The sequence below is a fragment of the Salminus brasiliensis genome, chromosome 20 (genome assembly GCF_030463535.1).
Source record: "Salminus brasiliensis chromosome 20, fSalBra1.hap2, whole genome shotgun sequence".
Classification (NCBI taxonomy): Eukaryota; Metazoa; Chordata; class Actinopteri; order Characiformes; family Bryconidae; genus Salminus; species Salminus brasiliensis.
Genome location: NC_132897.1, coordinates 17,152,758 through 17,180,547, shown reverse-complemented (window position 1 = coordinate 17,180,547; position 27,790 = coordinate 17,152,758). Strand labels below are relative to the sequence as shown.

The 27,790-nt window shown below is 42.4% G+C and overlaps 1 protein-coding gene across 4 annotated transcripts in view; it reads right to left on the bottom strand.

Annotated features, from left to right (window-relative positions):
• wdfy3 (WD repeat and FYVE domain containing 3) overlaps positions 1-27,790 on the bottom strand; it is a 118,569-nt gene that overhangs the window by 2,898 nt on the left and 87,881 nt on the right. For all 4 annotated transcript variants that reach the window (XM_072665263.1, XM_072665262.1, XM_072665264.1 and 1 more), the window contains 28 exons: positions 26,251-26,480; positions 24,113-24,222; positions 23,215-23,397; positions 22,810-22,967; positions 22,109-22,186; positions 21,093-21,320; positions 18,922-19,090; positions 18,284-18,444; positions 17,919-18,067; positions 17,093-17,213; positions 16,870-16,955; positions 16,681-16,761; positions 16,537-16,591; positions 15,292-15,411; positions 14,969-15,086; positions 14,700-14,806; positions 12,204-12,357; positions 11,971-12,062; positions 10,555-10,767; positions 9,425-9,572; positions 8,801-8,955; positions 7,031-7,189; positions 5,983-6,162; positions 5,680-5,862; positions 5,193-5,289; positions 4,447-4,821; positions 3,081-3,192; positions 646-843 (listed from right to left, as the gene is read on the bottom strand). In XM_072665263.1, coding sequence (XP_072521364.1) covers positions 646-843; positions 3,081-3,192; positions 4,447-4,821; positions 5,193-5,289; positions 5,680-5,862; positions 5,983-6,162; positions 7,031-7,189; positions 8,801-8,955; positions 9,425-9,572; positions 10,555-10,767; positions 11,971-12,062; positions 12,204-12,357; positions 14,700-14,806; positions 14,969-15,086; positions 15,292-15,411; positions 16,537-16,591; positions 16,681-16,761; positions 16,870-16,955; positions 17,093-17,213; positions 17,919-18,067; positions 18,284-18,444; positions 18,922-19,090; positions 21,093-21,320; positions 22,109-22,186; positions 22,810-22,967; positions 23,215-23,397; positions 24,113-24,222; positions 26,251-26,480 — 4,220 coding nt within the window. The remainder of the gene's footprint in view (positions 1-645; positions 844-3,080; positions 3,193-4,446; positions 4,822-5,192; positions 5,290-5,679; positions 5,863-5,982; positions 6,163-7,030; positions 7,190-8,800; positions 8,956-9,424; positions 9,573-10,554; positions 10,768-11,970; positions 12,063-12,203; positions 12,358-14,699; positions 14,807-14,968; positions 15,087-15,291; positions 15,412-16,536; positions 16,592-16,680; positions 16,762-16,869; positions 16,956-17,092; positions 17,214-17,918; positions 18,068-18,283; positions 18,445-18,921; positions 19,091-21,092; positions 21,321-22,108; positions 22,187-22,809; positions 22,968-23,214; positions 23,398-24,112; positions 24,223-26,250; positions 26,481-27,790) is intronic.

Here is a 27,790-nt window from a genome sequence, read left to right as displayed (position 1 = left end):
AGTTACCAATCATTCCCAGTCTATATATGGAAATTCATTTTGGGGTGTCCAAATGTTTGCGGACACCCCTACTAACGAATGCATTCAGCTACCTTAAGTCGGCCTTGCTGACATAGATGTGTAAATGCGCACAGGCTTGTCTAGAACGTGTAGAGAAGTACTGCCAATAGAATAGGACTCCCTGAAGCAGGTAAACATGGAAGCTTTTGGTACCATATCTAATGCCAGGAGTGAGCTAGAGAGGGTATAAAGCCCCCAGCACTAAGCTGTGAAGCAATGTGACTGGGTTCTCTGGAATGATGGATGGTGCTCCATCCAGTACTTGGGGATTTGGGGATGAGGTGGGCTGGTGGTGATCCAAAATTCTGACCTCACTAACGCTCCTGTCACTAAATACAATCAAATTTCTAAAGCCATGCTCCAGAATCTAGCAGAAAGCCTTCTCTAGTAGAGACTCAGGATATATTAAACTTTAATATATATATAAAAAAATGTGTGCCAATACTTTGTGCCCACCTAAACCCACCTAAATCTGCATTACACAGAAATGCAAGGTTAACTGCTGTAGGGTTACAAATGCCAGAAAATTTTAACACTGTGTGTTTGGAGCTGCACTGGAGCAAAAGAGTTCTCTTCGGTTCTTACTTTTGGCAGAAGAGCTGTCCGCAGTTCCTGCAGTGGTGGCGTCTCTCAGTGAGGGAGAATCTCACAGCGCAGCCTGAACAGCTGTCCACCTGTTCGTCCTTCACCCAGTGGTCAGCTGCCGAGCGGCCCGGCTGCTCGCTAACTGACCAGCTGAAGACACGGCCGCGACCGTCGCCCACCAGGATCTTACTGTGGTCCCTGAACAGAGAAGTGACAGTTTAGGATGCATCTGTTAAAGGATGTCCAGTTCCATGCCAGGTCAGACTCAGCCAGGTCAGACTCAGCCAGGTCAGACTCAGCCAGGTCAGACTCAGCCAGGTCAGACTCAGCCAGGTCAGACTCGGTTTTATACCAGCAAGACACTTTTGGCAGGACCCCTAAGGGGAAATTCACAGATCCCTGTAAAGCTACATTCAAATGATGGAGAGTCTTCTACTCAGCATTGCACCCTATGGACCAGCATTGCACCCTTTGGAAAGATGTGGTATCAAGCCGCCTCAGATTTCAGAGAAAAATGTTCAACTTCGGTGGATATTAGTCACTCATGTGTCACTTTCTTTTTCATGGCTAAATCTTATATAGGGGTGTGTTTGGAGCTATGGTAGGACATGCCTGATCTAAGAAAAACGTCACAAAGTGGAAACTAAAGATTTCTGAGCACAATGCTGCTCACAATGCTACTGATAACAATACGGATCATACATTTCTTCTACTACTAACCTTTAAACCAAGTGTTTTTTAATCAAAGCATTTCCCTTAAGATGACCATCTAAACGCAGACTCTAGTACTCCTACTGATAGGGCATCTCTTCTGGAAACATTTGGACCATACTATGTTGCCAAAGTGTTAAGAGCAAGAAATGGAAACCCCCTTTTGGAGCTCGGGGGTCAGGAAAAGTTTTTAAACAGTGATCAGTTGTGGCATATGATCATGTGATGACCACTCTTTTCAGTATTTCAGTGGGAGTTTCTTCCGCTGTGGTTCCCTCTCCCTCACTTTTTTTGGCATCTGGCATCAGAAACAATCAAGGCATTTGTTGAAGCAAATTCCAATTCTTCCTTAAAGCTATTTTATCTCATTGCTGTTCACACCAGTTGACGGAAAGGTAACCTACACTAATCAGCCGTAACATTCAAACAATGTGCCTACTATCATGTAGGTCCCCCTCATGCCATGTGAGGCATAAACTCCACATGATCTCTGAAGGCGCCCCGTGGTATCTGCCAAAGAGACGTTAGCAGTCCTTTAAGCTGTAAGGTGAGGCCTCCATGATGCCTTGAGTGCCCACAAGTGACCCTGTCGCCAGTTCACCGGTTGTCCGTTCCTAGACCCTTTTAGGTACTGACCACTGCATATCGCGGACACACAAGCCCACAAGACTTGCTGATGACCCAGTCGTCAAGCCATCAGCTTGCAGCCTAATACAGTGGGGAAAAAAGTATTTAGTCAGTCACCAATTGTGCAAGTTCTCCCACTTAAAAAGATGAGAGAGGCCTGTAATTGACATCATAGGTAGACTCAACTATGAGAGACAAAATAAGAAAAAAAGAAATTCAGAAAATCACATTGTCTGATTTTTAAAGAATTTATTTGCAAATAATGGTGGAAAATAAGTATTTGGTCAATAACAAAAGTTCATCTCAATACTTTGTTATATATCCTTTGTTGGCAATGACAGAGGTCAAACGTTTTCTGTAAGTCTTCACAAGGTTGGCACACACCGTTGCTGGTATGTTGGCCCATTCCTCCATGCAGATCTCCTCTAGAACAGTGACGTTTTGGGGCTGTCGGCGGGCAACACAGACTTTCGACTCCCTCCAAAGGTTTTCTATGGGGTTGAGATCTGGAGACTGGCCAGGCCACTCCAGGACCTTGAAATGCTTCTTACGTTACAGGTCTGTGACAGCCAGAAATCTTGCTTGTTTGTAGGTGACCACATACTTATTTTCCACCATTATTTGCAAGTAAATTCTTTAAAAATCAGACAATGTGATTTTCAGAATTTTTTTTCTCATTTTGTCTCTCATAGTTGAGGTCTACCTATGATGTCAATTACATCATCTTTTTAAGTGGGAGAACTTGCACAATTGGTGACTGACTAAATACTTTTTTCCCCACTGTATGTAGATCCCACCTCCTTGATAGGTGCCACTTTACCGGTCAGTCAATGTTATAGCTGTTGCCTGAAGTAAATGGACATTACCCCCAGCATGTGGCAAAAGCAATTCCAGAACAGGTAACTTATGTATGTGCACTGCACATATCTGATTGTTCAACATTAATGTGAAACCTACGAAGTGTGCAATACTCGATATAAAAAAAAAATTTAAAAAAAGGATCAGGGCATCCCTAGTTTTTTCCACTTTCAACTACAGCCTTAGCTCTCCATTCAAACACGCTTACAGAGACACACAAAACCACAAAGAGTGCTTACTTTGAGATGGCCAGCGCTGTGATTTCTGCCGGCTGAGCGTTGTCCTTGCGGTCGAAGGCGGTGTGCATGGTGAGTTTGCTCCGGAACACCAGCTGTCTCTCCCATCTGTAGCCTGTTTCGGGGAGACAGCAACAGCAACACAGAGCTCAGAACTGCCAGCCGCTCACGCCCACAACTCTGTGAGGTGACTTGCTTGCAATATGTGCTGACCTCCGTGGAGAAGGATGAATGCCAGCTTGGAGCGAACAACAAATGAAGGCACCTGATGGTGCAGAGGCTCTGAATCTGCTAAGTATTGTGTAATTAAATTTAATGAGCCACCTTGTAGCGGTTATTACATAGCTATAAGGGGTTTGTACTGTTGAGCTGCACGATTCAGATCATAGAACAGGTCAGGTTTGCTATTTGGGGTATGCTGCAAGTGTAGCGGAAATTTGATTAGATGAATCCGGGGTGTGACACTTAATAAAGTAATAATTGTTCAATAATGTAATCTCACTTAATACTTAACTCGGTCAAAAAATGAATAAATCCAAAGTTAACAACCTGAAAATCTCAAATTCCCCATGATGCTACCCAGTATTACATTATTGGTATTGTACAACAGTAAAAGTCAGGAACCTGTATTACATTATTCAGTTTTATATTTATGACATATATGACCAAGTTCAGTGCAAAATGATCAATGAATCACATTTCTGGCTATTATTAGATTACTGGAAACTGATTACAGTATCAAGTGAGGAGTTCAGAAAGAATTAAGCCCAGCTTATTGTGGGGAACTGTTCTCAACAATGTGTGTGAACACTCTGTTTGCATAAAAGAAGCTACAGCACTTTAAAACTGTAAAGAGTTTTAAAAAATTAGGTGTTAATAAATGTGTTTTAATGACCTTGTGTTGTTTCGGATACTTTATTTACTAGTTGCTTCTATATTGGTAGTATAAACCAAGTTCTTAGCAGTAGTTTCATAGTAATTAATAGCGTGATGATACTGTTGGCTTTAAATGACTGATACCTGTCAGGAGTATGAAATTACACTACAACAGTGCTGTATTTAAACAGTACATTACTGCAAAACCATAGAGTTAATTTCAGGCTTGACTGCAAAAATAAACACTAACTGTCAGCTCTTTCTCCACTATATTGTAATTACTGTATTTTTAGAGGGGGGAAAAAAATCACTTACATTAAATCAATTAATTTCTCCCTTTGTTTTGTCAGTAGTCCAATGAGAGAATGTGACACTAACTATACTATGATAAATCATAACAATCTATGCTCAAGTAAGTTCAGAAAACATCTTTAGAATATACATTTTAGACTGCAGATGTATGTACCATGCTATTAACTATGCTGTTAACTACCTGCTCTTAGCCTGTTGTAGGGTCTGGCCTCCATGGTGCTGGGCTGCAGTGGCTGTGGGACGGCTCCATGTGGGGGTGCAGAATGCGGTGGGTGCGGGTTGGCGTGTTGGGGTGGCCCGGGCCTACCCTGACCCTGACCCTCCGAGTAATTCACAAACACGAAGCCATCCTTCTCATCGATGCTGAGCGTGTCAGACCAGCGGCGCGAGTCATCCGAGCTGCTGTCCACTGACCACGAAGCCCCAGTACGGGGCTTTGGCCTGTGGACGGCGCTGCCAGGCTGGCTGCTGGGGCCGCGGGGTTTGGGCTCCTGACTTAGGCTGGTCTCCTCACCTTCCGACTCGCTGCTGTCATCGTCTGGAGCTTCACGCCCATCTGCGAGATAGGATATTGAGTAAACTGGTATTTTGAGAAAGAAACCGTAGTAGCAACCTATCCTGACGCCGGAATCTGCCCTGTACTTTTGATCATTTATCAGATAAGCACCACGTAAAGAAGTCTATGATGATCTAGAGCTTGCTAAATGGTGTCCATACAGTTTCTGCTGCTAGGATTAGCTACACTAGCCTTGTAGCTCCAGCTCACAGTGCAAGAAAACTACAGAAACCGGGAACTTCATCGCTCTAGTGTTTTCTTTTGTATGGTAAGGGTACTGTATGGAGCTTTTGCTGAATTCTCACTTATACAAGGCACTGAAAAAGCACAGCGTGTGGCAGAATAAGGAGGACAAATTATAGATGCATTACCTATTTTTTCCTCTCCACAGCAGTCTGGTACATCTGGAGGCTCCACTGGCTCTGGTGCAGGGGTTTCTGGGACTTGTAGGAACTCCATTCTCCAGAACTACAGTAAAAAACTCACTCAGTTAGTGTATCTTTAACCCGGATTCTCTATTATAATCTATTATATGACATTACATTCTGATACAGCCTATTTAAAGCAGCATTATGCAAAAATGTGTATTTCTTGTTCCAGGGCTCCCCCAACAGCCATTAGCCAGCATTAAGGATTAAGGTTTTTCACAAGCTTTTCTGAACAAGCTGAAGTAGTAGATATCACATGAATTTGACTTGGGTCATGCAGCGCTACGCAGTCGTACGTGCCTGCCATTGTCCCACTGCAGTTTCTGTAGTGCAGAGCCCAAAGTAGCACTGATAGAGGCTGATATATCATGGTAAAAATGCTACATAACGATACATAACAGATACAATGAACAAGCTGAATTCTGATTACCCTGACAACGCCGTCCGAGTGTCCGGTCACAATGACGTTCTGGGTGTCCCACTCGTTCATCTCGGACACGCAGCAGCACAGGATCTGCTGGCTGCGGCCGGTGAATGTGTTGGCGCTGGCGATGGGGTTGCCGTTAATGCTCCACACATGGATGTACGTGCCAGCGCTGGACACAACGTCTCCCTGTGTAACAAAGAAAACAACATCTGACCGACAGTTCTTAATGGAAAGTTTTGGGATCTGGCACTGATTCACTGACACTGAGACCAGAGCCTACTGTACTTAAGAGAATGGAAGACTCACAGTGAGCTCATTGATGCAGAGAGCTGAGACCGGAGCACGGTGGCCTCTTAACTGCGTGACAAAGGACAGCTTATTCAGGTCCCAGATGATACAGGTACGGTCCCGAGAGCCGCTCACAATGATATGGTAAGCCGAGGACGCAGTCAAGCATGTCACAGCGTCCGTGTGTCCAAGCAGAGCCTATAAACAGGGAACAAGACGACGACATTTCACTGCACAGAAACAGAATTTCGACTGCAGAATGGCTGAACATGACAAATCACCAATAAAATGGCATCATCATGTCTAAGATCTAGTGGATATACACTTAACGAGCCCTTTGGGATGTGGTGGTGGGGGGGGGGGGGGGGGGTGTTAAATGTGGCGCAGAAAAATCTGTGGGAACTGTGAGTCATGTCCATGTCAACGTGAGCCAGTGATTATATTTAGAAAAGCCCTTAACCTTCTCTGCTCCCCAGGTGCCACAGTGATGGCTGCCCACTGCTCTGGGCATGTGTGCTCACCATATCACAGAGTGTGTTTTGCGCGTCTGTGTGTGTGTGTGTGTCCGCTGCACAGATGGGTTAAAGGCAGAGGCCAATTTCTATCAGTGTCTAACACTAATAGTGAATATGGTTGTCTTTGTCTTTAATGTCTTTAATTAGTAAAGCATAAAATTATATTATTTAATATGACTTATTTGACCTTTTCCCCATGTATAAAGTAACTGCATCTAGTGAAATTTTCAATTTGATTGAAAATCTAAATCATCTAACAAGCCAAACTACCTGCTAATAGAGCTAGTTGTCTAGATACAGTGACCTAAAACCAATGTCTATAAATAATCCAAGTTGAACAAGCCTATATTATACTTACAACAATCTCATTATGAGAAATATTACATAAATAGACTGCATTTATGCCATTTTCACTTTCATCATTTTTTCCATGGTGATGGCTATGAACCGCTTAAATTTGACCACTACAATGGAATTCTTACCTTTACTTCACCTTTAGTGTCATTTAACACTAGTCACATTTACTAGCCACTAACAGGCTACTGTTTTACCTGTTTAAGTGTGAGAGTCTTGGCCTTCTCTTTGGATGTACTCGTTTCCCACACACAGATAGCTGTGCTGGTGCCCCCAGTAATCACCAGTTTCGGGTTAGGACAGATGGCACACAGGATCTGACCCCATTCGGACAAACATTCATACACAATCACAGCCTGCAGAAAGAGAAAAGTAGTCAGTTAGACAAAATCAACAGCAGCATAAACTATTTAGAACATGAGTCATCCACCACAAACTAAACCCCACCTATACATTAACACTAGGGGGCACTGTTACCCCTTCAGTGAAATGCACAGTGTCTAGGACAAGGATTTTATTTATTTAAAGAAAAAAAAATAGCCGGAGGACAGAAGGTGGAAACTGCTCACGTGTTTGGGGAAACCTTGAGAAGTGCTGAAGTGCTGTGGATGTTTCTACGTATTTATTCGGTCTTATTTTATATTTCTGTGTAGTTACACATTAACAATCCTACACATTACTCATTTATCTAAAATTCTGTTACAGCTGCATTACAGTAACACAGCATATAGTCAGTCAAAACCTTGCATCTCTATTTTCACCATTTTCTATTTTTTTAAAATTTTTTATATATAATGGAAATCTGTCAGTTGATCGTTTCATTGTGTCATGATGAATGGAGCAATAGAAATACTCCAAAATGACTTAAAATCTTTTAGATCTTTTTAAAAACGTTTAGTACTTGCATATGCATCCATACTGTATTGTACTCTTTAACTTTCTTTTCTTTAGAGTTTTTCTATTACTAAGCATTAATTAGTGTACTTAGTGTGTATATATATATATCTATATCTTTTTTTTAATCTGTTTCTCTTTTTATATTAATATATATACAATTATGTTGGTAAATGGAGGGACTGCAAAGTAAGAATTTCATTGTACAGTGTAACTACTTGTTTCTGCTGTGCACATGACAATAATCTCTTGAATCTTGAACATTTTTTTTGTATTATTTTCCCCAGTAAAGTTTGAAGATATGAGGTTTTTGCCTGACAGCGACAACACGTAAATACACTAATAAATCAACAATGAGTTTTAAGTTTCTCTAATACACAGCTGTAACAGAATAGTCTCTCTAATGCAATTAGAAATGTGTAACCAGTAGAGGGTCATTGTTTTTATATGAACTGTTTTTCCGATTACAACTATTTAGATACGCTGAGCGAAAACTCCAACCAGTCTATTTAAAGTCCAACCAGGCGTCGTTTAAATGCCAGTCTATCTGAGTACTGTTGCTGATTATTTGCATCTCTTCATGGCCACAATCTACCAATCTTCCAATCTACAACCATTTTCAGAATCAGAGTCGCTCGCTGTCTTCAAACGCAGACTGAAGACCCAGCTCTTTCGAGAGTAGTGTTGAGTATTGTGGTCTCCATACTGACTTATGTGTTTAGTAGTATCTAAGCATAGAGGTATCTTTTATATCCTAATCTGTACAAAACAGCTAAGGCAATGTTCTGTTAATTTGAATAACTTTATGATAAATTATTTACTGAAGATTGAAGTATTTTTTGTTCTTGTTTTGTGTTCTGTTGCTCTTGTATGAGAGCAAGAAGCCATAAGTGACTGTGTTAGTAATTTCACAGTTAGGATGGTTTAAAACCCACCGTGGGTAACACCACTGTGTACTGTGGTAGACAAGCATGACCTCCTGTGGCTTATTACTACTTTCTCTGTACTTATTGCTTTCTGTACACCAAGGTGTTTGCGGTTGCACAGCGCAGCGCAGTCGTGTAGATGCTGACCTTGTCGGACTCGTAGTTGGCCAGCCTGCAGCTGAGGTCCGCATAGCCCCAGGCAAAGGTCTTATTCCATGCAGGAGGCACCAGCACTTTGTTCTGCTCCACGGCCAGAATGCCCTTATCAGTGCACACTATCTGACCCACAGGCTCCTTCAGCTCTGCAACACACGAACACACACATGGACAGCTGATTGAAATGCTCTTCCAGAATCATGCTGGCTGTACTCATTTTAAGGTCAGGGCCACACACACACACACACACACACACACACACACACACACACACACACACACACACACACACACACACACACACACACACACACACACACCCTTGAATAAACCTTTCTGACTAACTAGACTGACAAGTCTCAATCCAGGAAAGCTTAAGACGGCTGTCTGGGGTCTGACAGAGGAACTCTCTGACAAAGTACTAACACTGCAAACAAGGAATGAATGACAACACGGGTCAGTTGGCAATATGCAAATGAGCTTATCCTTACAGGTTAGCTCCCCCACTAGCTTTTATGCTAAGTTCCAGAGAAACTATTCATACAACACCACATGCAATTAGAATGAGCATCAGTGAGTTCTCAGCCGATACCTCTTACAGAAGCGGCACCGTACCTTTAACAGGAGCGAGGGAAGGCCGCAGGTTGTCCAGATGGTGGAAGAAGATCTTGTCAGCATTGGAGCTGATGGAGGCAGGCATGCCAGGGATTTCTCCATTCAGCTTGCTGCGCACTCGCTTAGGAGGATGGGGCTTTTTAAACAGCTGCAATGAAAAAAAAATGAAATAAAAAACACAGACATGCAGAGCTGATGACTTTAGTTACTGACATCTCACATCTGCTCAAAGCATGTTTGGTGTAACCTGAAAGTCATATAGTAGGGCTGAACGATATTAGGATTAGGATTGTGGCACATTGGAGAAAGTGTGGAAATAGTGTGTTTAAATGGGGGAATTCTTTTTTTTTATTATTAAATTAATTAATAAATGTTGGTTTCCTGTGGTAAATGTTTAAACTAGGGGCAGCCACAGCTTAAATATTAGAAGAGCTGAACCGGAAGGTCACTAGTTCAAACCCCTGTACCGGAAGGGTTTGGTGTTTCAGGCCAACCCTGAGTGTAATGTAGTAGTGCATACTGGTCATCGACCAGCTGATGACTTTGAATTCTTCCCCCTATGCCTTAAATGATGCAGCAGCTACATTCTGGTGCTAGTACATGTCAGATTCTGAAGCACCATTGAAGGTGGAACAGAAATTCGTATAAGAAGCCAACATCTGCCTCGTACGTGGAGTAGTCTCCAATCCCCATGCTAACTCCCTCTTTCCACCCACAGCCTCACCCAGCGCAAATGGTGGGCCGAATCTGCGTGTCTTAGGTGTTTTGGGACATGTTTTGGGTTCGGTTCAGCAACAGGTTGAATTTGTGGAATGTACGATCCCTAGCCGTTTAGTGTGTGATGGCCATTTTTCCCCCTAATTACCAAAAAAAAATATATATATATCAGGAAAGCTCAAGACAAGAAGTGTGAGATACCCAGTCTTTTATAATCTGCTACAACTTTAAAAATTGTGTAGTGTATCCAAATAGGGCACAGTCATAATTGAAGTAACTAAAGCCCAAGTTAAGGGTGACGCCTTAGTGACAGTGTTTGTAAGGTCGTTTTTCCATTACATAATAATAAAAAGACTGAACAGATCTGATGTACTGAGGCTTCTCCTTAGACCAAAACCTGTTCGCTCAATCACCTGTTTGGGGATCTGGCCGAAGTTGTTGATGAAGCCGATGGTGGCGGTTTCTTTCAGAGGGTCGTTGATGTTGTAGATGTCCACCTGGCCCTCGTAGAAGAGGTGGTGAAACACGTTGACGGCCTCTACCGCCGGAGGGCCTTGCTGTTTGAAGCCGAAGATGAGGTCGATCCATTCGTGCAGGTGGGCGCTGACATAGTCACACTCCAGCGCCTGGCGATACACAGAGGAACAGAGTATTAAGACGCAGCACTGACTTCATCCTGTGCTATTCAACTCTGTGCTACTTTCCTCTTTAACAGATCGGTGGGAGTTTGGAAGGGAGGGGGGGGGGGGGGGTGAGGACTGGATAAGGATCAGCACTTTGAAGTAACCTCAGTCTGAATTCTGACACGGTAATGGTGGGGGGTAAAAGGCAACTGTAATTTAAACAGTGACGGAAATCACATCCGCAAGTCTATTTTAAATCACATCAAATCGCAACAGGGTTTGAAAAACAAGTGTGTGATTGTGTTTGACGTGTGTTAACCCTCTGGAGTCTGCGAACACGCTGGCGTGTCAAATTTGATGTTTCTAGATGTTTCTATTAATATCTTTGCTATAATAACACACAAAAATCTGGCTCAAACCTTTCCTGAATTAGTGTAAATCTGAATAGAACAAAAAACTATATAAAATTTATATACTATTTTATTCATACACTGCACAGCTTTGGTGAAGCCAAGATTCTGGTAAACCAATTTCAAGCACCAAAACTAATTCACAGCAAATATAAAGGAAAAATATAAAGAATGTCCTCAATTGTTCAGGTTTAGGGCCAGAGTCTCTCTTCATACAGTGCTCTAGGTCACATGGGATCTCATTATAGAGAGAGCTGAGATTGTTCTGAACATCTGGATATAAAACATGTGAAACATCTTATATTCAAGTGCCTCCAGAGGGTTAATTAATGCTACTATTAGCTTCCCTTATGGTTTAAATAACAGTATTAATTAAAATAAAAAGGAGATATTTGATAATAAATTGTAAACATAACTATTACTGCACTTCCATCATCACTGAACATTAAACAAGGTCTTTTTCTGAGGTGTTTAAAGCAGGTCTGCTGCTTTAGGCAACAGTTCTCATATTTTGCCCTGTGTGATTGACGATGCATGCTAGATTCAGTACAAGGCAACTGTAGTGAGCTCACTAACTCACAGCTGGTCAGCATGTTACCCTGATATCAGTATATCTCTGGCCGTTCACTGGGTAAAGACAACTAAGTGAGGTCCTCTCAGTTAGTTACTTTGCGTGCTTGCTTAACTGATCCCACCGCCATCGTTGCACTTATCAAGCAATACGAATTTAAACAGTACTCTGCATAATCTTTCTCTGTGGTATTACAATAAGTGGAACAGGTGGGATGGTCCTCACCTGTCTGTGGACCCTGATAAACTCTCTTGGATCTCCTTTGGCCCAGGGAGGCAGGATCACATCTCCGAGCCGGGTGCCGTTCTGTTTACTCCCTAAATAGCCACAAGAAGAAGCCATCAAGACCAGACAATAGCCCGGAGCTCTTACCGCTGAGCCACCACTGCCCATCACAGGCCACATTAACCTTCTGCTGGAAGGGGAACTTTAATAGCAAGTGGACAGATTTTCCTCACCCAAGTCAAAGTTATTGGAGTTCAGCAGGAACTCTGGGAGGTAGAAGAACTCCGGGATAAGCTCCTTGACGTCGGCCATGTTGTGCTTGGAGGCAGAGAGCCAGGCTTCGCGCACGCTGTGGAACATCCGGTCGGCCAGATCAAAGTGGCCCCCCTGCAGACACAAAGACGACAGACTTCATAAACAAAGCAAAAGCGCTGTTCGCTAACTGAGCAGAGCTGCTGATGATAAGCCCCTCATGCAGGCTTCCCTCTCCACAAAAAATCTGCCTAAAAGCCTGAAGACATCCTGATTTATGGGTGTTTACGTTTCAGAAATAGCAAGACTGGGAGAAAAACAATGCCGAATGCAAATATTTCCAGAGAGCAAAGAAAGATGCTATTATTGCTCAGACAGCTGGTCTCAAACCTGTTCCTGGTATTGTGGAGGAGAAGCAGAGTTTGGATAACGAGAGCAGTTTATAGAAACTTTGCTTAGACTATTTTTATTTATTTATTTTTTTTACAGTCCTGGAGGCTAACGCAACTTCAGATTTCAGTTTAACTCCTCAACTGGGTCAATTCTGCGGCTTATTACAGTTCAGACTATGCCCAAGAGTATCCAGACACAGCTGCTTTATGGTGGACTGACACCAGCATTTAACTGTGCTCGCTCAGCTGGTAAAATCTCCCATGGAAAAGCAAACCCAATGGAATGGGATGTTTTGCAAAAGATACACATGGCCTACAGGGTCCCCGTGCTCAATGCAAAGTGTCGGCTACAGGGGGTATAAAGCCTCAGCGTTGGGCCGTGGAGCTGCGGAACCGTGTTCTCTGAAGTGACAGAGCTCCAACCAACAACTCTGGGATGAGTTGTAGTGGCACATTAAGTGGTGTAGAGCTACATTATATGGACAAAAGTGTTGGGACACCAGGTCATTCATGGTTTCTCTCAAAATTAACAAAAAAAAACCTGTCTCTACTGTCCAGGGAAGGCTTACTACTAAATACTGGAGCATTGCTTTGAGGATTTGATTGCATTCAGCATTATATATGGAGGTCAGAATGAACACCACTCCACCTCTTCCCCCAACTCCTTGCATAAGGCACCATCATTCCTGATGACACAGTAGTTCCACTGTTCCACAGCTCAATGCTAGGGGACTTTATAGCCCTCTAACCAACAACTGGTTTTAGGCATGGTGCCACAATGGCCTATTGGTGGTACATATGGGTCAGCAACAGGTGCAACTTACAGTAGCTGAACGCATTCAGTACAAAGGGGTGTCCACAAACGTTTGGACATAGTGTGATCGTCCAACATCAGTAATCAATCTTGCCAATGCTCTTGTGGCTTACCACAATCCCATCCTCACAGCAATTTCAGCATCTACTATAAAGCCCCCTCCCCCCTCTCCCCAAATACGGTAAAGGCTGTTACTGCAGCAAAGGTAAAAGCCTTGATCTCAGAAGAAATATCAGCCAGGAAATGTTTGACAGGACTTGGACATTTTCACAATAGATGTCACAATATTTCATTCTAAGCTGTGACGAGAGCGAGCGAGCATGCATAATGCAGCAGAAGTACCACATTTTATTAACACAATGACTTTTCATCTGATGAAACCCTATTTAACGATACAGCAGTTGTTCAGTGTACTATGATGTGCTCCACAAAGCTTACGGTGACATAATTCATCATGATGATGCCACCCATCTCTAACGTGTACATGAGGACACTGAATCATGCAGATGGGCAACATGCAGACATTAAAACTCATGAAAAAGGTGTCAAGTTCAGAAACCAAACTCCTGAAGAGGGCTCAGGGCGCACTGATCCAATGAAACAACTTGGTTAAGATTCTGATGCATTTCGGAGCACTCTGACATTAGGAACTGGAGTGATTGCTGTAAGTATGCTGTACGTTATTGGAGCATCTGAGTAAAAATCCATTAAAAAAATATATCAAAATAGATTAGTTTAATTTGTAATTAATTTGTCATTTGAAAATTGCATGATCAACTCAAATAAGTGTGTCCTACAGCATTTTCAGGTTAGAAACTAATTATTAGCTGCTTGGTTTGGTGGCTAGCAATCAGAATTTTCAAAAATAAACCTTTTTTTACACACCCTTATACAGCTATTGAAAATCAGAAAAGAAAAACCTCAATTCTAATGAATTTCATATTTCTGATTAATTTCTGAATTTAAAATGAAATACTATATCTATAGGTTGGCTAAAAGTGTGCCGTTTCTATACCATCTTTGCAGGAGATAAGAGATCTCTACCGTCAGAATTTTCTGCTTGTAGCAGACTCCACCCTTCTTGTCTTACCAATTTAAACAATGATTTAAAATCACGTGAAGTTTAAGATGAATTTTATAAGAAACATGAAATGGAATTTGCAGGTAGTTTGAATGCATGATAATAACAATATGATAAAAAATGAGCATAATTCTGAAGAACCTTTATGAACCATGTAATAAAGATTACTCCGTCATCTGGTCTCACTCACCTGTAGCCTAAGGAAGATCTGGGTGAAAGGCTCCATTCTCACCAAGTAGGACGCCACAATCATGGCAGAGGAGTAATGAGTTCCATAATGATATGCTGGGGTCTCACCTAACAAAGAACACACACCACCCCAAAGAATAACTCAGACTGAGCGCAGTTAATCTGTTAAAGCCTTTAAATTCACACTGAAAGCATTTGTGTGTCTTTCTCATGCGCCTGAGGAAATGGATAGCGGCTCCCCCAAAGCTTCCCAATCCGGTCGAGACTCACCATTGGGATCCTCCCAGTCTTTGAATCTCTTTTTGTACTGGATCAGTCGGTCATCGGTCTGAGCGCCCATTGGCTTGGAGAGGTTCCGGAAAGTCTTGGGATTATTCAGGTCCAGTTCCTGAGGACACAATTCCACACACCACCTCTGATTAAATTCCTGCCACAGGGTTTTTCTTGCTCTCACACAACGTGCACAGGCATGCAGATTTTTACACATTGCTTATTTCTTGTAGTACATTCCATCACCCAACATCTGCATGGCTCAGGCTGCGCTGTACTGCTGCAGTAATTAGTCTCCGTGGACGGCTAGAACAGAAGCGTACCTCACAGTCGTAGTCTGCGAGGATCCAGGGGAAGACTGGATACTGCATTAAGTCGTTGTAGGACCTGCCGGCCAGCGTGTTCAGGTGCATCAGATACTGAAAGTTGCTGATCTCTCCTCTCTGGCAACACAGAAACGCACATGTTAGAAAACCTGTCCAAGTCAAGAAGGCCAAGCCAAATGCAGTTAATCAGCTAAATCTACCTTTGTTCCTGTAAATTTGCACAGTAGGAATACTGGAAGCGATCAGACACCAAACCGTGGTGGTGATCTGTTCTCAAACTGACTTGTCTGAGTGATGTCGGACGCTGTATAGCTGCCTGCCTTAGGAACTGTAATATATCTGTTACATCAGGTTACAGATACAACCATAAAATAGGGTGACTAGAAGGACAGCCCACATCTTTGTGAAATGTTGTGGGAGCAGTCAAACCATTTACCAACCTCTCTTTATACGTTAGAATTAAACAAGTTGTTTTTATTACTGTGCTGTTAAGACTGGTAATTAGTAAATGACCTCAGTTCTGATTGGCTGATTGCCCCGCATTGACAAAAACTGAAAATTCAATATGGCCTCTTTTTGCAGGTTAGCCTTAATGGAGTTTCACCCCTTTTACAGTCTGGTTCGGAGTTTTAGGCCTTTTGGGTGTAATGTTACAATATTTAAAAAATATAATTTTTTTCAAGACAAAATTGAGATTTAATCAAATGTCTAAAATTAGTGCATGTAAATGATGAAAAACACCAAAAGCCTGGATTTTACATATATTTTGGTGTACGGGTTTGTAGTTTGTAGACGGTTTTACATATTTTACATAAACTGGGTAGTGTTGCATTAACAGAAAGGTGAGTTCTCAGGTGTTTGGATTTTCAGATGCCAGTCCTTGCAGGCTAAACCACTGCAGACTTCAGCAACCCCCTCTTTTAATGCACATTTCCTAAATAGCCACGCCTTTTCTCTGTACCTTTGAAAAATAAATACATGGCATGGTTCACATCCTTTGCCTGCTGAACCACAGATGTTGATGTTTGTCAGAATTATTACAGTACTACATATCATAGACCCTTCATACCCAGTATTGGCACCCATGGTAATGATCGTGTTCATCCCAACAAACTAAACCTTCATTTTGCAAGTAGCCCTAAGCCTGGTCACACATCCTGACTGGTAAAATGTGTAGATGGTAGTAAAAGTCTAGCCTGCTGTTCATTAAAGCAAACTTATTTCTGTACAGCAATTATTTACCTCCCATCGTTGTGTTACAGATTTCTCTCCAACCAAAGTGCTGAGAAGCCCAGACCTAGATAAAAAAACAAATGGAGCAAGTCAGTGAGTCATGCTAAGCTCTGGTGTTGGATTATTTAGCACAGCTGTGCTTGAGGGACGTACCCTTGCTCTACGCTGGTGTTGGGCCGCTGTCCTGAGACGGATTCTGAGCTGTCTGCAAGGGAGGGGACAACTGCCAGGAACCTAGAAATAGAAAAGTCAAGCTCCATCAGTCCAGAGATCTCATCACCAGCAAATGTAAGGGATATCCCCCCACCCCCCTAGTAGCCACAGCTTCTCTACACATTTTACCTCTGATAGACTTTGTTTCGTACACCCTTCTGGAAAGCCAGGAGGTAATTTCGCCCGTCGCCTGAAAACACCTCCACTGCCATTGGCTATAATTTGGGAAACAGTGCAAAGAGAATCAGTGAACACCATGGTTAACCATTGACACAGCTTGGATTATCATTAAACAGCAGCGAACTGTGTGTTTTGGAGTGGGTGGCACTGAAACAGCAGTTCCTGTCCTCACCTGCAGCAGATAGCGGCGCTTGTGCACCTCTTTGATGTCCTCGTAGGCGAAGATGCTGCAGGTTCTCTTCAGCTGACTCTGGCTTTGTCGGGCCCCTCTGGGAATGATCGGCTCGTGCATGCTGGGGCAGTCAGAAATATTGTTTAGCACACGCTTCCCCAGTGAGGGAATGTATCTTCCAAAAAACCTTGCCTCATGAACTCCCACCGTTATGTGAACTTAAATTATAACCGAATATTCCTAACCTTGTCATGGCCTCACGCTAGTCCTAGGCTTCGTCTACACTTCGTCTAGGTCTATTTTTGAAATATAGCTTTTTTTGGACTCCACATGAACAAGGTGACTAAAAATGTTGGGATTTGAAATCGCAATATTTTAGAGATTTTCATGCAGATGGGTAAAGCTTTTTGAAAACACTGACCTCCAAATGCTAACCTGTGCATGGTTTACTTTATTACACTGTGATGGAACATACTGTGCGTACAAAGTTATCTCTGCCTAATTAGGAGTGTATGGGTGATTCAGACAAGTTTTTTAGAAAATTTTTCTCTAACCTAGTCTTTAACCTGCAGAACTGTTCACAGCTTTTCTCTTATAATGATGGATCCCATTGTCCTTGTGAATTGAACAAATCCCAAATAAGAAAACACTGGAGAACGCCAGAGTCTTCATGAAAACTGCACGTCAGCTTTAAGAAGAAAATCCTTCTTAAGAACTGTGACTTTCAGCTTTTCTGAATTCGACCGCCAAAACTTTTATTTTTGGAGTAGTTTTACCATATCGCCCATTCCTTCTAAGTGTGACTCACAAAGACTTTCTGACTCACTTTGCAGGCAGCGTCTCAATGTCCCTGATCTCTCTGGTGACCGTCATGGTGAAGCCGTCGATCACGTAGAAGTGTTCTTTCCCGAAAAGCAGCAGCCCCTCACTGGTGTCCAGCCCTTGGACTCGAGCACAGCGGTACATGTGCTGAATCTATATGCAAGAAGATCATAGATGTATGTCCATTAATCAGGAAAACAACAGCATTATGAATAATTAACGTCTAAATTATGAGCCTTTTTTCCCCCTTGTCATCTCTATTCAAATTAAGTAAAACAGGGGAGTAAGGCAGGTTTGTTTTTCCAGGGATTTCTGCAATATCCGGACTTTTATCTGAGTAAGCATGCGTGTAGGTTGCTGATCACAGACCTTCTCTCCCTCCTCCAGCAGACGGAGCAGGGTGGTGTTGTCAGTTTTCTGCTCTTCATCCATGGCTCCAGACTCCAGGAGTTCCTGCAGCTGCTCCTGGCTATCTTCATCACCACCGTCTGCTGTGGAGCGGGAGCGCTTCAGGGGAGCTTTGACTAAACCTGCATATGGAAACACACGCACACACGCACACACGCACCATTGTCAAACCACCACACACGTCACATTTAAAACTAACCTCTCACATTAAAAGTGCAGACTAAGCATGAAATCATGGTTATTTTAAACTTTACCGCTGGCATCCACAGCCACTATGAATTTAGCACTTTTCTTTAGCTACAGTTTATAAGATGCTTGACTCATATAGAGCACCAACAGCAACTTTCCTTGAATTAATAACAAAAGATAAAAGGTTAAAAGCAATGCTAAATGAAATTAGTGCAGTTATTATGAAGTTCTAATTAACTTCATTTACAGTAACTTCAAAGTTTAGCATTATCCACTGTTTAAACAGACTATTAGTGGACAACACAGTGTCACTGAGGCAAAGCACCACTCCAAGTGCTAAAGTCACCCATCTCTATATCTCTCTCTCTCTCTCTCTCTCAAAGTCAAATCGAATGCCCCCCCCCCCTTACCTTTAACCCTTGCGATGGTGTCCTCCCCATGCTCAGGCTCCTGCTGAGTGGTCTCTCCCTCAGTGCTCTGCTGGATGGAGTGCTGGTACATGCCTGGATTTCCAGACAGCAAGCGCATGTAGTACTCCTTGCTGTCGTAACTGATGGCTCTCCGATAACGCACAGGCTTCTAAGCAGCAGAGCAGGACAGAGGTAAGCTGATTATTATTTTATTATTTTTTGTAACAAATATTTTACTCAAAATGCCAGCGAGTCAAGTCGCTAAAGATACCTAGCCTAGACAATTTAGCAATTTAGTAATTTTCCTTACATAATAGCAACCAGTCTTTACCAGCTTGGATTCATTATTAGTCTTACAGTTGCAAGATAAGGTAAAATAATCCTTTGGATTCGCACGGCTTTCTGAATTGATCAAAAACAAAATGCGGTGTTTCGACGGTTGTCGAAGTCACAGTTCTAGACAAACACAATCGATCTAAACTAGCAAAACATACATCTTTACTTACATCAGTCTTTTACGGGGCACAACACGTAAAACATCCGCAGTGCAGGCTAGAAAAAGTAAGTGAACCTCCGCAGTAATTACTTTAAGAAGCTAATGATGACATTGAAAGTGTGAGTTTCACAGAAAAGACACAAAAAGCCAAAAGGTTACTGACTACCCTGTTTTTGTCAAAAAAGACTGATTAGTTTGAACCATGCTTTGATGCAAACTTTTGGAAGGCGTTACAGATACTCATAAATGTCAGAAAAGACCCAGGGTTAAACATTTAGTCTACAAAACATTCAGGGCTGTTGCTGTATTCCATACACACACATTCAAATATATATATATATATATAAGGAAGTCAGTGTAAAAGATTTATGCAAAGAGTTTATTCCAAGTAATTCAGATCAATTCTATTGGTCTATTTCTCCAGAATTCTTTACAAAGTGTACAGAGCAGCTTCCCACAATGCATCTGATAAAAACAATCACAGCTGTAAAGTACGATGGAGAAAGCATCATGGTTTGGGGCTACTTTGCTGCCTGGACATCTTGAATGTGATGATCAGCTATGCATGCAAGGCATCCCAGAAATTTTAATGAACTGAAACATTTGCAGAGGAAAAATGGTCCAAAATTCCTCCTGCTTCAAGTACATAGAGGTGACTGCTGCTAAAGGTGAGGTCTACAGGTCATTAAAATCAAGTGTTCGCCTGCACTGTGGAGAGTTCTTTATTGTGCTCAACATTTTGTTATTAGTTTAGTTAAGATTGTGTTTGCCTATAATTGTGACTTAGACAACACTCCAAAGGGTTCACATTTTTTTTCTTTTTCTTTTTTTTTTTTTGATAAACACAAATAACAATTAAAAGCACTTGCAGGTAAGTGACAAGCACAGGAAACCAGTTGTGGAAATGCATGTCAGCCTCCTTGGCTCAGGACAGTGAATCAGCCTTGTGCAACAATACATCATGTAAGTTCATACTGGGCTCAAAGAAGAGAACACATAACTGATGTGCAGGCAAAAGCCAGTGAAAAGGCACCTGGATATACCTGGCTTAGGCTTGAGGTGTTTGAGATAGGCCCAGGCAACATTTAAAGGCTTCAGAGCTATAAGCCATTCGTTAGCATCATGCAACTGTTTGTGTGAAGAGGATAAAGTCATTGCTGAGTCACTCTTAAGCCAGCTTGTACCTGGATTGGGACGCAGCCCGCTGCCCCCAGCAAGGGCACTGGAGGAGGATTCTGACAGGAGGGAAAGTGAGTAAGGTACAATTGGAATATATAAAGAAGGCACTCCAAAAGACTGCTCTTCACCTTTCGGTTCCTCTGTGCTAACATCACCCACATCATGTGCCTAACATTGCTGATTTGAGCAAGAGAGGCCACAAAAGAGCCATTCACCGCAGATTAACAGCCTGTTAGCACTGAACTCTCACCGGCTTTCGCAATCGGCAGGCATGGCTTTCCAGCATAAATCATGGGTTGCTAACTCTTAACATGGAACAAAATAGTTGAGAAATGCAGCTGCTGGCTTTTTCCAGATTAGAGTAGTGAGTGAGCAAAAAAGAGGGACGGGAACACTGTAAACAAGGGAAAATCCCTTAACTCAAACGAGCCTAACTGAAAAATACAAACTGGATTAAGAAAACATGGCTAGAAAAAAGACCATGCAAGTACAATACCTGAGAGCTGTTGTTGGGCTCGAAGTCAGGCACGTAGGGGTAGTGGATATAAAACATGTCGTTGCGAACCATCTTCTTTCTCATTCGACAGGGTCCCTCCGTCATGTCCAGCTGGAACTTATCCAGGTGCGAGCCAATAGGAGGGCCCCAGAGGCCTCTCTCGCGCAGTAACTCGTACTCGATGCCCGCCCATTCATCAGTAACATACTTCAGTGCGTTCTGCTGCCTCTGTAACAAAGAAGAAGAATGCATTAAGAAGTATTAAGACTGCTCAGAATTGATTACATGAATGTAAACAACTAAAAATGACTTTAGTTAAAGCAGCAGTATGTAAAAATTTGTATATCTTGCTCTTGGGCTCCACCTAAAGACGAGAAGTGGAATTCACACTTTGAGCACATGCACATGCATTTCTGGACAGCCTGAGAGATACAGAATCATCAATAAAAGTTGTAGGAACATGTGAACTGAGGCAGTAGAATAATATTACAGGATTTTACACCTGCCTTCTGATTTTACAGAGTGCTGAGCCCAGGGTGGGAACGATGCACACGGCAATTTCTATATTACAACCCTGTGGAGCATCAACATGATTTTGAAGCGGTTGCTTCAAAATGCTGCTTCATAATGCTGCTTTAACGTTCCTCAGTGTTGTAAAAAAGGGAATGAGGACCATGTGTTTTGCACAGTGGTCACTGTGTTGACTAATCAAAAACAGACTGATCAAAAAGTGTGATGTCAACCATCCCGACTGTTTATGAGGTCCAGAAAGGGCACGGGTGGAATCCGAACTGCAAATGCGGTAAGCCTCGAACAAAAGCCTGCTATTTTGGCTATATTGGAAATGCGAGCTGAATCGGTGTCCATCAAATCGATATCGCTTCACTCAAATTTCAGGGGTCAGCCTTCGTTGCTGCTATCGGTGACAGTTAGGTTAAATGTGAAATACACAGAACTAAAAAGTGTGTGTGTGTGTGTGTGTGTATTAGTTGTACTGTTTGGCGGTGTGAGCTGACCTCCTGATATTCTTTGTACTGCATGGCCACCAGGTCCCGCACCACTGCAATATGAGTGAACATCCACTGGAAGGTCTCCTGGACAAAACAATAAAGAAGTCCACGTTAGACTGGATTCTGCACAACAACACAATAGATATGAATATAGGAATACCAGACACTGCTCATTAAAAGTTTGGTGACCCTTTTAAGCTTAACCATGTTTAAATATCTTTGACAAATGTATTTGTCAATAGAGCTGAATTGGAAGCTGTAAAGGAGGGTGTAGGATTTCCTACATTTTATGCATCCACATAAATGAATCAAATATTGCCACTTAATTAAATTGGATACATTCACATGAAATGCTTTTCGGCTGGTGCTCCTGTCAGGTAGCTGCAAGAAAGTTGAACAGTCTTGCCCAAGTACTCTTACTGGTGTAGCAGTAGGCAGTGCTACCCACTATACTACAACCAACCAACACTACATGAAACGCTTTAAATCTGTACTGTAATCACTGTCCACAGTAACACACAGGAACGTTTGTGAATATGGCAAGGATGATGTACTGCCATATTGCCAGAATTGTCTTTTTTCCAGATTTTTTTTAAATGTTGATTACTCTTCAGAACATTTGACGCCAGAAGAACGCCAGCTGTCCCAAACCTAAAGGAGCAGTGTGACAACAGGAGAAGCAGACGTGACGGCACCACTTTGAGCACCTGTGCAGACAGGTTGTTTTTGTTCATGCCGCTCTCCCTCTTGCTGCGTCTGGCTCCCGTGAGCTTGGACAGGCCAAAGCCACTGCTGACCCGCGAGAGCTTGGACTGGGTCGCTGGGACAATGGTCTCACCCCTGCTGATACACTTCTTCTCATGAGCTGAATGGGACACCAAAAAGCAAATTGAGGCTTTTGTAACATACAAAACATACAAGACACAGATTTACAACATTCAGAAAGTGATAATCGTGCTCTGCTGCTGTAATACACACTTCCATTACAGTTCCGCTGCTCAGGATAGAGCAGCTAAGAAAGAGAACTGCAGTGTTTTAGTGAGTGTGTACACACTCGGTCAACTTAGCATACCGCATACAAGAGTGAGCAAGAGACGGTCCATTTCCCTCACCAAGATGGTTCTGCCAGCTCTTGGCGGCCGGCTCCTCCAGCCCAGGCCGGGCGGTGGCGATGTCCACATGTCCTCGGTCATTAACTGGCAAAGAGACTTTAAAGATGTCCTCCAGCATCTGTCTCTTGCTGTGCATCAGCTCCGTCCACACCCGGTTCACTGCTTTCAGGAGCAGCTGGCGGCCTACATGCATTTAACACAGGTTAGTTCACGCGGGTTCTTTCATTATGTTAGTAATGTTAGTATATCTACTGCTGAGTTTTACTGCTGCTCTGATCAGATCAACCTGATTCTCTCATTCAGAGGCCCATGATGGCTTAAAGAACAAAAGCAGGTGTGATAAATTGGAAGTTTGTAAAGAATTTAAGGAATAAGGCGCTGTCACTATGACCAGAGGATGCCGGTCTGGTCTTAACAGGCCTGTGTCCAGCACGGTTTGGTGATTTCCCTGTTCAAACACACCTGGTTTTGACTCGTCAGTGAAATATCAGCTTTAGTAGGTGTGTCCAAGCAGAGAAACCAACAAATTGTTGTTGGCATCGGCAGGTCAGCGCTGGAATTGATGATTCTAGGACAACTCTGAGACAAAGCTAGAGTAACAGTACAGCAAACTCAGGAAATATGTATTTAAACTTCTGTGCTAGTTGCTGGCAAATTGACTTGGTAGTAAAATAAAGGACTTTTAATGATCTGAGATGACACTGGCTGTATTTAAGCAGCTCTGGAACAGCAGCAGTAGAGAAAGTAAACATCTCACAGCCATGACGTTCTTGTGTGTTCAACGTTCAGGCTGTGGCTTCATTTAAGGTTACACGTACTGAAGTGATACTACATTTAAAAGGAACATGAAAAACTCTAAGAGCCTGGCTGTGAGATGTGTTGGGGGGCCGAGATGTACCCTCGCTGACGTCCTGGCTGTGAGGAGTGTCAGCCTCGTTCTCTGACGGGATCATCACGTGCCAGGTGGTCATGCGGGCCTCCGCCTCGAGTCCAAACCCCTCCACGTTACTGCAACACATACAAAAAAGTGAGGTCACTGGCCTGTAACACAGCCAGCAATTCAAAAACCTAAAAAACCTGACTACTAAAGCTTGTACATTTCTGACGAGGCTTTTTAAAGCTCTTCAATTACTTGAATTAGACATGCAGTCGTTTAGTCGGCGGACTGTTCGCTTCATCGCTGTTCAATCATTTCATTATTCACGTTTGATCATTCCAACTGTTCTTTACATCGTGTCAATATTTCATTTCAGAACTACTCCAAAACTACTTCTACAGAAGTGCTTGTCTTGTAAAGTGACAATTTCTGAGAAAAGGTTTTGTTCCGACAATGATGGCTCATAATTATTATTAACTAAACTAAAGAAGCAAACTTTGGACATAAACATGTCTGGTCTGGGCTGACCGTGGTTGTGATTAGGGGAGAATTGTGTAAGAGATGAAATACAAGCAAACAATACTAGGCAAAGTGACGTGAAAGGTTGTGAAAGCCTATTTTCTGGCTAATGACACGTAATGGTCTTTATTAAATAAATACATCGGGACAAGCCGAAACACTCATCCATACAGTATTTACTAGCATCACTGATGGCAATAAGTATTTAGTGTAGCTGCTAACAGATAACGATTCACTAAAAATCAAATCACAGTAATTGATTTTTCTGTGTCAGCAATCGAAGCCCAGACGGATTGTATAGCACCCTAATGCAATTTTACTGTCCTCACAGAGTTTGTGATCAGGATTGCGAGTGTTTTCGCTCCACTAAGAGCTCATTTCCCAGTCTATCTGAAGGCAGAGTTCTGAGTCAGCCTAGTTACAGAGTCTTTGACAACACAAGCCTCTGCGACGGGCCCTTCTGGGCCAGTGTGAGTCACACACACACACACACACACTTGCATACTCGCAGAAAAACAAGAGATATGAGACAAAAGGCACACAGCAGCGAAAGACCAGAGCCAACTCGTCACTACTGCTTAAGTATAACCTCAGACGGCCCACGTTTTTCTCCACCAATTGAGACTGAAAACACCCAATCCGCGGTCAGCACCAGACTAGTACAGCCCGACCTATACAGACATTTTATGGCCAATACCAATTTTAAGCGATCACGTCAGACAATGTTATTTTATGTGGTCCAAAAGTTCAGATAGATGGTATATTATTTGTTGTTATCAACTGTGAACGGTCTGCTATGAGTGTCCTAATTATGTCCAGATTAAGCAGACAGTACAGCACTGCCGTGCAATGAGAAAGGCCATGCTCTAAATTTGAATCCCCTTGTTTGGTGTGAAAAAAACAAAACACACACTTTCACCAATGTTTACAATAAAAAAAAAAAGACCAGATCAAGACAATTTCAGATGGTCATGAACATCCCACCAACCACCAAGACCTGCCATGACCTGCTACCCCAGTGCTACAGTGAGTTTCCCACCTGCATGGACTGAAAGGCTGCCATCCAAGAAAGAAGCCTCAGCTTCAAAATCAACATCTTCAGCCTTAGGTTAAGGGGCTTGGTCAAGGTGTAATTTTCTAAGGCTGTGACATGTAACCAAATATTAGATGTTCTGTATGTGTAGTTTTTGACCATATGAATACATGACAGATTATTAATTATTAAAGATCATGAACTAAGCCCAGTATTGCCATGACATTCCTGCCCATAATGCATGCATCACCTTAAGCAATTGTATTGCAATAGTGTTGATTTTTTATATTGTGATCTAAACTCAGCATTTAGGAGGATAACTGCTATAATGCAAAAAATTATAATAATATTGATTATAATTAGCTATAATAATAAAAAGAAACTGTCAGGCTATTCCAGCAATATTGTAGTAGATAAACCCAGTGTTATCTAAACAAGCATTCAACATTCATCCTACATCTACTTGATCCTTATTTCCTCTCTCTACAAACTCATGACATGTACACATTCACATATCCACCTTCACCCCTCATCCCTGCTGCTAAACACGTATTTCAGCCCTAAACCACACACGCAACACACACACACACACACACCCCACGCTCACCTCCCGGTGTGCAAGTTGATGAAGCAGTGGGCCAGGCAGGCCACAAACTCCTGGTCGTGATTTCCGGGGCCCAGTACCAGGTTCCGGTTCACGGTCAGAACACGGAGAGAGTCCAGCAGGGCCACCTGCTGCGGGACGGTCTTGTGCGGTCGGGAGAGCTGGTAAAGGATGGTGCGGTTCAGGCAGTGGTAGATGGAGTCTAAAGACAGACCTTGAGAGCGGCGCTTGGACTGAGGGAAAGAAACGAAGAAAAGACTGAGTTAAGAGATTTTCCTCACTTGGTGGTAAATCCCTTGCAAACGTAACTGCTGGGATAGAGTTATGCAAGAGATGGGGTTGGGCTTTTGCTGGCTTACGTCATCATTATTTTCTAATGATCCACCAAGCACTAATCAGAAAAAAATCCTAACTCAATCCACTGACATGACTTGTTAGAGTGTTAGAGAAGCATGTTTAATTATCTATATTATCTATGAAGTTGCAGGAGTAAGGAAAGCAACATGCTCTCTTGTGGGGGAACCCTCAGCATCCCATCATGGGAGTGTGACAGTTGTAAGTTGTAAGCAAAGTCAATGAAGTGCTCTAAAAAGTAGAAAATGGAAATGGGGGGGGATTGCAACTCTGTGGCAAGTACCAATTGCATAGTACTTGCCATAGAGTTGCCACAGATTTTGCTTTATCCAGTCTGTCAGAATTACCAAGCATATTGTGTATATATATATTTTTTATTTTAATTATTTATTTTTGCTATTAGTATTTTGGCATAGCCGTGCAGTAGCAGCTTGTTGGGAGTAATCTGTCTGTAGGAGTTACAGAGGTTATTTGGCAAATGTTTTCATGTGGAAAATATAGACAATTTCACTAAGCTGTGGAACCTTTTGTGGTTGGTGACCTGGTGCCATTTTTTCGGCTTGACTGATGGTTCTTCATGAGTCATCTTAGATGAGGCAGTGCACTTTTGCTTCAGTAAAACAGCTGTTACCTACCACTGAAAAAAGGCTGTCTTCTACTCCGATGCGACAGTATCATAATACGTAAACCAACTACAGACAGAACCGTGGAATTTTGTCAAATTTTGTTTCAAATGACTGAAGATCAGTAAGTATATAAAGGTAAGTGAGTAAGGCTGCAATAACACACACATTTAGCCCAGGATTTGACCTGGACACTGGTCTGGTTTGATCTTTACACAATATTTTGAATACAACTTAAATGAAGGAAAATGACTGTATCCAGTTGTTGCATGATCTACTAATGGGATAATCTAGTAGGTGAGGGTTGGAGAGAATCTAGAGTTGAATTAGTTGGGCACAGCAACAGAAGACATGTTTTGGTGCAAACCAAACACAGAATTTGAGCACAGAGGTGAAAATGTGAAAATGGTTTTGGTATGTTCACGATCATAGGATTCACGACAAATTCACTAGGTAAATGTAAGATCTCTCCAAAAACTAAAGCTGAAACATCTGACAGCTGAAAGAATTCTGCATGGAGGAGTGGGAACAATATCAGAGACTGGTGGACTGGAAATGTCTAATTG